The sequence below is a fragment of the Nestor notabilis genome, unplaced genomic scaffold (assembly GCF_000696875.1).
Source record: "Nestor notabilis isolate BGI_N333 unplaced genomic scaffold, ASM69687v1 scaffold32802, whole genome shotgun sequence".
In the NCBI taxonomy this organism is placed as follows: domain Eukaryota; kingdom Metazoa; phylum Chordata; class Aves; order Psittaciformes; family Psittacidae; genus Nestor; species Nestor notabilis.
The window spans coordinates 1-9,822 of record NW_009919443.1 but is presented as its reverse complement, the minus strand read 5'-3'; the positions used below and the strand labels follow the sequence as shown (position 1 = coordinate 9,822).

General features: G+C 37.9%; 1 protein-coding gene across 1 annotated transcript; it reads right to left on the bottom strand.

Moving 5' to 3' along the window:
- Window positions 1-508: 508 nt before the first annotated feature.
- Window positions 509-9,539, bottom strand: LOC104400674 (cyclin-K-like). Its single transcript, XM_010010214.1, has 4 exons — window positions 9,204-9,539; window positions 5,122-5,155; window positions 3,985-4,059; window positions 509-1,820 (listed from the first exon to the last, which is right to left on the bottom strand). The coding sequence occupies exons 1-4, from the start codon at window positions 9,438-9,440 to the stop codon at window positions 1,198-1,200; spliced, it is 969 nt and encodes a 322-aa protein (XP_010008516.1). The 5' UTR covers window positions 9,441-9,539; the 3' UTR covers window positions 509-1,197.
- Between the last annotated feature and the right edge of the window lie 283 nt (window positions 9,540-9,822).

The following is a 9,822-nucleotide window of genomic DNA, read 5'->3' as shown; positions in this document are numbered from 1 at the left end:
ACTACTGATCTTTTTCAAAGTGCATGACTGTAAAGTGATAAAATTGTATATTTTTCATAATGTGGGGAAAGTCTATTTGTGCTGCTTTAGAAATCAGTTTTAAAGTTTGATTTCTGTTAAACCTGTGATCTTACAGCCCTGCTATATTTTCTGTATATGATTTACAAAGAACTGGAAAAGTCAGCACCTGCTGTTGTATATATAGCAAAATTCTTTAGACCTTAGCACACGTTTTTACCTACTATTGAACCACTCTGGCTTTTGGGGGAGGGAAAGTAATAGTACAGATTTTTTTAATAATGTGTGTAAAACATTCATTTGAAATATTTTAGTAAAAATGAAGTAAGAGATTGATTGTGATAGTGTATACTTCTAGTTGAATAAAATAAAATACATTCTTTTTAAATAAACTTATGAATAAGATTTGGGAGACCCCTGCTGAAATATCTTGCAAAAAGTACCACAGTTATGAATTCTGAACTAATATGAAAAACCTGGAAATCCACTAAATTCAGAACCAATTTTATTTGAGTAGATGTGAGCGAAGTAGTCCCATTTATAACCAGGATGTTCATCACAGTAGGTTGTTACATTCAGACTTTCACACTTACAAAATATATATATTATGTACAGGAATTTGCAAATAGGTGTAAACATACAATACTTTAAGATACCAGTACATTCCAAAACAAAAATATCAGCAAGGCCAACATCTCAAAATGATTCCAGTCAGCTAGCACTCAGAATCTCTCTTAAATACAGTAGCTTTTACGCTTGACATTGTTGTTTTAATTACTAAACACAAAAGTTTCCTGTTATAAACCAAATGTCATGGTATCTGGCTATTTTGATAGGCAAAAACAGGCACTGATTTCTAGAAGGAAATTTTCTTCTTGCTGATACAATTGAGCCAATATGGCTGGTTTTGCTAGTACAAAGTAATCCAGTGCTGGAATAACTCAAGACAATTTAAACTTAAGTCAAATGTATAAAGTTAGGATACTGCAAAGCTGATTAAAATCTAGAAGCCTATATAACTCACCATAAACAATACTGCAAACAGATCAGCTAAATTTTCATTTCACCTCCTCATTTCTTCATCTAAATTATACAAATTACCCTCCTCTTCATCTTTACAATGTACGTTTTGGTTAGCTACTCCTGCCTAGAAAGGGATATCGTGCAAATTACCTCATGCTATCTCATCCACGTAGCACGTCCAAGTCCTGCTACAGGTGGCATACCAGGTGGTGGAATTGGAGGTGGTACAGGCGGCTGTCCACCTGGGGGAACAGTAGGTGGGGGGTAACTAGCTGGTGGCATTCCCAGCCCTGGAGGTGGATGAGGTGGTACTGCATGAGTTGGAGGCAGTCTTGGAGGTGGGAAATTAGGGTTGTATGTGGGTGGAGGAGGATATCCTGGAGTGGGAGGTGGAATATTGGGTGGGGGGAATGAAGTAGGGGGTGGAGGTGGAACTGGTGGTGGAGGGTTGGGAGGGTAGACATGAGGATGATATGGTAGATGAGCTGGTGGTCCGTAGGCCGGTGGTAAACCTCCGTAAGTTGGTCCTTCTGTTTTCATCATTGACTGAAGACTCTGATAACCCTCCCCTGACATATAGGAATTTGTAGTAGACATCCCTGTAATATAACTGGTGGGAGGTGGGGGCGGCGGACGATGCGGCAGAGGCGGAGGTTGATGTACTGGGGCAGGATGAGCAGGGGGAGGAATCTGGACCTTTGGCATATCTACTGAGTCCACAGTAGTAGATTGCTCTGCTTCTCCCATTGAAACTGCAGTTGTCAAAGGAGGTTTGCGCTCTGCAAGAGAAAATTTCATTCATTTTTCTGATGGACAGTGGCAATAACAGCTCCTGAATACCATATATTTTTCTTCCAGTTAACATATCAAAGGAGGACGCAATTCTCCAAGTCTCTGAATGCCATGTGGTATCCGGTCAGACCTTCTTATCTCACTAGAAAATAACTAAGCTGCCTAACAAAGTTCCAAGGTCAGCTTTTCCCATTCTAAAGGTTAAATGTATCTTCCTTTCTTACAACTTAAATATTGTTCTACAGTCAGCAGAAATCAGCAGTCTGGATGGACAGAATCACAACTAGCAGATGCAGAAGTCATGGGACCCAAGAAACCAAAAAATCTTTTGATCATGCTTCAATCTTCTTTAGTCCAGAAGGAGGACACCTTTCTACCTCTTTTATACTCCGGGAGGTGGCCTGGGATTACCCTCTGCACTTCACCTGCCTCCCACATTGGGAAATTATTTGAGAACACAGTCTGAAGTCTCAAGTCTTTAACACTTGGTTCTAAACCTGTTCGTAAAATGAAAACTGGAGGGTAAGTAAGAAAAAGCAATAGGTTGCTTGGGATATGAAATCCGATCAGCTTTGTTCAACTGATTAGTTTCAGGGAACTCATCACCTGATAAGTCTGGGGAAGTTCATGAAAAGGTCAGAATTTTACAGAGCTATACTTGGCCATTTCTGGAAAGAACATGCTTTAAGCTGTCTTCTCTTTATATAAGAATTCAAATTATTTCTTTTTCCTCCTAATGCGGATGTTACAAAGTAACAAATACCACAATTAGAAGACTGACCTATGGCAGTATCTCTGTACGGTCATACAGCCAGTATTAAAATGCCCAACAAAACAAGAGTTTGCAGCACCTTGACATCCACCTTGCTTGTATATATAAACATCTAAGACATTGTTCAGTAAGAAAATGTTATTTAGAAGCAGATGTAGGGCAGTAATTTCCAGTGACATACAACAACTAAACTGACAGTGCTAAATTTGAGATAAATTCACTTTCTAGAACTTCTGTTCATTTGGCCAATAAACATTCTTGATTTACCCCTAATTTTTCCTCAGAGCCCCAGGAAAGGAGTTGGCCTCTAAAGACTCTTGTTAAAATATTTCAGTGGTTATAGAATGATTTGCTTGTAACAATTTTAAGAGGAAAATTTTAGATAACATGGGAAACAAATTTGTTACCTGCCTGCATAGGATTTACCTTATCTAAACAGTCATAATTTTAACAGCAAAACTGTCCCCTGGGACAACTACATAATTAGATCATGCAAGGTGGGTATGCTGGCTGTGGTACCTATGATTTCAATGACTTCTAGTTCCCAAATCATAGCAGGTAATAATTTCCCCATTTGCTCCTTTTCAGAATAATTCTGGATGCAAGACTTGCACTCAAGATTTAACAACTGAAGGAATAATGAACATGGTATTTAGAAGAACCCCTTCATTCTTAATTTAACGAACAGGAAAAATGGTCCTACTATATTACAGAGCACTTATTCTCTCTTATAGTTCCCTATTAGAAGCTGTCATCTTAGAGTTACATTATGGACCATACTTTATAAAATATTTATGTCATATTTAAGGGTCACTGGAAGGACAGCTAATGCATCAAGTCACTGGAAGCACATTTTTATAACAGTACAATTCATTTTGCAAACGTAAGATGTGTGCAATTTTAAAGTTCTCTGGCAGATACAAGCCCTCTTTTGGGACACGGCAAAGAAAGCATCCCCCTTACTGTTCAGAAGTTACACACCTGAAGAATTTCTATACTAAGGATGTAACATGGAGAACTTCTATAGGACAACTGGAAGATACTTTAGGAATACAATGTGGCATCTGCCATCCTTTTGAGCATGTAAGTCCCTTTTTTGCCTGCTAGTGACAGTCTTCTACGCCTTTAACAGTCACAACCTTGTTTTGCCTTTGTCCACCTAAGACAGTCTTGTTTCCATCATAACTTCTTTGCTTCTGTCTGGAAAAGCCTGTGCTACCAAGATCAAATTCCCTCTAGAGCTTATCTACCTAATGTTTTTACTTGCCAAGCTGATTAATCAAGGCAACAACCCCTGCCCCACACTGTGACCATCATCTGAGTGAAAAGTAACGTAATTAACAGCAAGAGCAAATGTGTTTAAGAAAATGAAAGCTTACCTGGAGGTGGATGTGCAGGAGGTATTGGTGGATGTGAAGTTTCAATTTTCGGAATTTTAGATGGTGGTGGTGGTTCTAAAAAACATTTGGAAGTTCCTAATTGGCCACCGCTCTGCAATATTTTCCAAATTCTGACTCTGGTCTCACGCTAATGATTATCATATCACTCTATGCAAAAGTACAGTGGAAATCCTATATACTAGCTATGTTTAATAAAAGAAAACTAAAATACAGACCTTTGCATGAATAAAGTGGCATCAAGCATCACATACAAGTCTTCCAAAAGAACACATGCCTTGCAAGTTGAAGCTGTGTATTTTATAACTAGAGATGAGCTGTCCCAGGAACAGTATGTAAGTGAAGATGAGCATGTGTACATTTTCTAGCACAAAACTGTAACTTGTAAACAGTTAAAACAAATCTAAGAAAATGTTGAATTATTCGCTGCTAGGGAAACATGTATCTAGAAATAAAACAAAACTACAATTGCACAGGAGAGAGAAGAGAGAAGAGGCAGCTCTCTGGAATCTATACGCAGAGCCATAGTGATGGAAGTGCCAAACTTACTTAAGGTTACAGAATCACATCCTAGCTACCCTGAAATACATTGCTCCAGAACAGCAAAATGAAGAAACAGAACCCAAACAAACAAAAAGAACTAGATGTGATCACTGCAATGAAGCATTTCTTAATCTAGACTATACATTGATACAAAATACTTTTCACTGGCAGCCATGCCAACAACTGATTACAAACGTCACTACTACCAACAGACTTATCATTAGTCCAGCTATTTAATGACATGGTACCTTCAATCGCTTCAAGGTCCCACAGCTTGCTAAAGAACTACTCCAAATGATGCATGGAGTTATACACTGAGAGTTAAGTAAGCCAGCAAGACTTCTCCTGAATAGACTGTATTAAGAGGCTCCACTTGGGGAAGAGTTATATCCATTTTTTCAAGTTTTGCACTTAAGAACATTTTAAAAATAGTTACGACATATATTTAAAAACACATTATTAGGATTAAAATAGTTTAAATCTGCCAAGCCCATAAGCAAATTAAGTGTATATCAGGAAATGACTTATTTTGTTTAAAACTGTAAAATGCAAGCAATATAGAATATCATCATTTACCTGATGTCTTTGTATCTTCTTTTGGAGATACAGCCTGTTTAAAGAAAAAAAATAAATTAAAAAATAAGACCTCTGCAAAATACAAAGCATTTTAAAATGGTAGTGAGCAAAACAGGAAGCAACTGACAACCTGCTGAAGAGCTTTTGTACAGCTCTAACTAAACCAGAACCAGCCTCCAACTAAGAACCAGTTTCCTCCTCCCTTCCCTAAAAGGAGGCAGGACAAACCCTTTATTCATTCCTGTATTTTTATTAGGAGGCTAGTAACATCCAGACTCTTTAGGCAGATGCAATACAAACACTGAACAAAGTCAAATCACATTGGGAAAGCTCAGCTTAACTGGCAGAATGAATAAGACTGGGGAAAAAAAAAAAAAAAGAAAAGAAAAGAAAAGAAAAAAGTAGCAGGTATTTTAGATACAGTGTTTTCCTGCTGTTTTCACCGTTGAGTCCTGCATCTCATTTAACTTATTTATCATCCACTGCACATAGATCATGGTCCGGTACACTGCTCACTGAGCTGAAAGCAAGAGACTTGGACTCTGTTCCCGATTCTGCTTTGACCTGTCATTCAACCTTTGCCAAAATCACTTCAGGCCTTTATGCTTTATTTACCAGGACAGGAGGGCAGTAAAAATGTTGCTCAGTATAAAACATTTCAGAAGCTTTCAGATGGAAAGCACTGTATAAAAGCCAAATGTTATGCTAGAAAATAAACTTCATGCACACTGAGCAAAACCCACAAAACCTCCCATCATCCTTCCAATCCCAAGGTTTTGGTTGGGTTTTTGTTGTTGTTTTGTTGTGAAAAGTCTTTCCAGCTTACTTAGTCCAACTGAGATGGCTAGCAGATGGCTTTGAGAAAAGCAGAAAACCTCACTGAAATTTTAAGTACAATAAGCATAGTTACGAACATATTTAAAACCAATGATAAAAGTTAGAGGGCTGTGGTACATGGCTTCTCTGCCTTTTGAATGAAAGAGTTCTTTTTAAGCATCTATTTACCACCAGTGGCTTTACCTTCACAAACTGTTGCTCAGCCCTCATTACATTATTTTCCATGGCAAGAAGGAACATATATTTCACCCCAACTTGAACAGTGTTCCTTAATTCTGACTGGTATTCTCAAGATTTTTGCTGTCCATTACAAAGATACCCAAGGCCTGCTTGTGGCCACCTCATTCTTATATTCATAGTCATTTCAATTCATCTCTAGCCACCTTCTTTCTGGCTGCTCTCCTGCTTTTTAAAGACAATCTTCACCTTCCCATTCCAAACATATATACTTTTCCTGATGACTCTCACAAACTCATCTGCTGCCTTCATTTTGCTGGGTGGTCTCTTCTTGATTTTCTAGCACTAAATTCCTTGCCTGTAAAACTGCATGCAAACATCAGATCTCCCTGCACGTTCAAATAGAAGCAAGTCTCCACAACATAATGTAACATTCCCCAAAATCCCTCATTCTATGAAGTCAGTTGATTACTTCAAGAGGCAAGTAACTCCATTACTGTGCATTTGCTAACATGAAGTAATGTTCAGGAAATAATGTCGCTGAGGTACACTTAGCATGGAAGAAGCAACTGGAGCCAAGTACCTCATGTGATAGAAACCCAAACATCAGTTTAAATTGCATTTATGCTAAAGGAAAAAAAAATTTCAAGAAGCCTATAAAAATTAAATCACTTCTCTAATAATGGCAGCTGCCAAAAGAGATGAGGGGTTTTTTTTTGGTCCTTCTACTGCACCGTAGTTTGTATTGCTCCAGTCATGACATCCCAGGGTCAACATTACCTTTTAGCATGCTGATTGGTATTTAATAAGCTAAATCCATACCTCAGCAGAACTGTTCTTTTAGTGCTGTTTCCATGTGCATTCAAATTGTTCCCACTAACAATTTCTAGTTTAGCCAAACTAAATGTACTATTTACATCTAATGATTCACCAGTATAATTTTAGTGAAGTCAATTGAACATTAAAGTGCTCTTCACTACTAGAGATGTAAAGGATGTGCAGATACTTTAGATAGTTGGCATAAGTCTGCAAGGCATGGGCCAGTGCCTCAGCTACTTGAAAGTATCATGCCTCAGTAGAAGGTAATGGAGTTATACGAGTTCTTGTAAATGGAAAATCTAGCCTCCAGGAACAAAGTGTTTCTATGCTCTGTAAAAAAACAAGGAGAAGTCACACAAAGCCCTACTTATAGAAGGAGGCAAGCATTTTAAGTAAGGTTTATGGTACATCTAACTGAAGAATATTTTAGAAGCACCAAGTAAATCTTTCAAACACTACACATCTTGCTCCCCTAGACTGCTTTCCAGAGAATGAACAATTTCAGACCATCACATTTGCTTCTCTCAAATTCATACTGTTTGTGCTGTTCTGCAACAAAAGCGCTACTGAGCCACACTTTGCTTTATAGCTGTTCTGGATGCCTACGATGTACCAGGACTTACCTGTTTATCTGTACTATTCACTTCCACTGGTACAGGCTTCCCAGAAAAGTTGGGGCTACACAATGCCTGGAAGTGTTCTAGGCCAGCCTGGATGGGGCTTTAGGCAACTTGGTCTAATGGAAGGTGTCGTGGCTTGTGGCAGGAGGGTTGGAACTATATTTTAAGGTCCCTTCCAACCCAAATCATTCCACGATTCGATAACGTTCCAGGCATTTTTGCTGGAGGGGAAGAAGTTCCCTGCCCCACAGATCTAACAACCCAAGCAAGCAGAATTTATGCCAGTAGTAGAAATAGCATGAAAAGAAATATGTACTACCTATAAAAAGCTCTCCCAATTTTCAAGCTAATTAACAAATTTTATCATGTTTCTATCCTGAACAACTCTGAAGTTCAGTGCAAGGACTATACATTTCAGTGTAGAGTTTTTCCTCTAGTAGTAGGATATGTCCAGCAGTTACAAGAGACCAAGGTTTTACAGCACTACATTCTTCTCTTTTTTGGTAGGCTGTTATCAGAAAGATGCTGCACCCTTCAAATTCTATCTCACTCTATCATTTGTTGCTTCTTCCTGGGTTTTGGGTTGGGTTCTTTTGTTATTGTTTTGTTTATTTTCTTTTTCCCCCCTTGACATCTATTCTCTAATTTGGGCATGCATTAATTACAAGTTAGAGCAAAAGGTACAAAAAATTTACCTCCTGAATGGACTTGTTCCAAAGATTTTACTTCTCAAAACATTTCTTACTAAGTACATGTGAGAAGATTTGGGTAACACCTTAGCCCTTTTTTATTTGGTTTGGTGTTTTTTATTGGGTTGGGTTTTTTCTTTTTTTTTATTTTTTCTATTTTTTGTTTGGTTTTTTTTGGGGGTGGAGTTTTGTTTTTTGTGGGTTTTGGTTTTTTTTAATTAACTTACAAGCAAAAAAAACCCACTAAACAAACAATAAAAAGTGCAGATTAAAAATTCAAAGCTTCAGTTGAATTTGATTACTGTGGGAAAGCACTCTGAGAACTTGTAGTATTATCCAACTGCTAACATACCTTCTTATTCTCAGTGATGAGGTGATAGTACAGACATAGTGAAACTTTAATGTATGATACATTTATAGGTTTCTTCTGTTATTAGATTATTTTGAAAGACTTTTTTTTAAGAACTTTGACATACCTTTATAAGTCAGCATTCTATGTAAGAGAAATGTAATCAAAGACCAGAGAATCAACTAACATCATCAGCATTGTGCACATCTACATTCAGGTATGGCACAAGAGACCCTCTCTCTAAACCAAGTCTGCTTAACAGCAGAAACAACAGAACTTGATAGTACAGAACCACAAACAATTATAACCTTACGAGCTTGTGCTGACATCAAAGCCTCTCCACTAGTTTTACCTCAAGTGGAATACAAATGTGGTATGCCAAAACTAACATACTTGCCATATAACTGGTGAAGTTTACCATCTACACTAAACACACCTTGCCGTATAACCGATGGAAGTCTACCTACCATACCAACTTAATTACCAGGTTCATTCTTAAAGCAAACACAAGGCTGCTGCACACTGCAGGCTTTAAATCAAACGAATGTCAGATCAGCTTGAAAATAAAATGCAAGTTAAAGTTAAACTTACTGCCGGTCTTTTAATCTGTCTAGGAGGACTTGACTGGGGAGAGGGCTTTTTAGATTGCTGTGCCTGTGCTTGCTGCTGCTGCTGCTGTTGCTGTGCTGACTGTTGCGACTCTTTTTGCTGCTGAGTCTGTGATTGCTCTGAACTCTGAGACTGCTGTGATTGCTGTACCGTAGGTGTCTGTGGTGTGGATTGAAGAGATGGTGGCTGCTGCAACTGGTGAGGAGTATGATGGGGCATTTGCTGTTTTCCCTGTGAGTACAGGTCCAGGATCTGATGACAGATATCTTAAAAAAAAAAAAAAAAAAAATCCAAAACATTATACTCCCATAATGTACAAATGTACATTTAACATACCATTATAAACTCAGCTTAACTCTTTTAAAATAGCCTAGTTTTCAATTTATACTTGCATTCCAGTTTCTTCTGCCTATGCTGAACAATATGCAGATGTATATGCACACCTTCTGGAAGAACAGTGTCTTGGTATTAATATACCACACAGCATTATTATGCACTTGGAGAGCCATATAACTGTGTAACAACAGGATAGTAATACGGTAAGAAAGTGAGGGAAAGAAGATTATATGTTAAAAATTACATATCATATATATGTAAGATT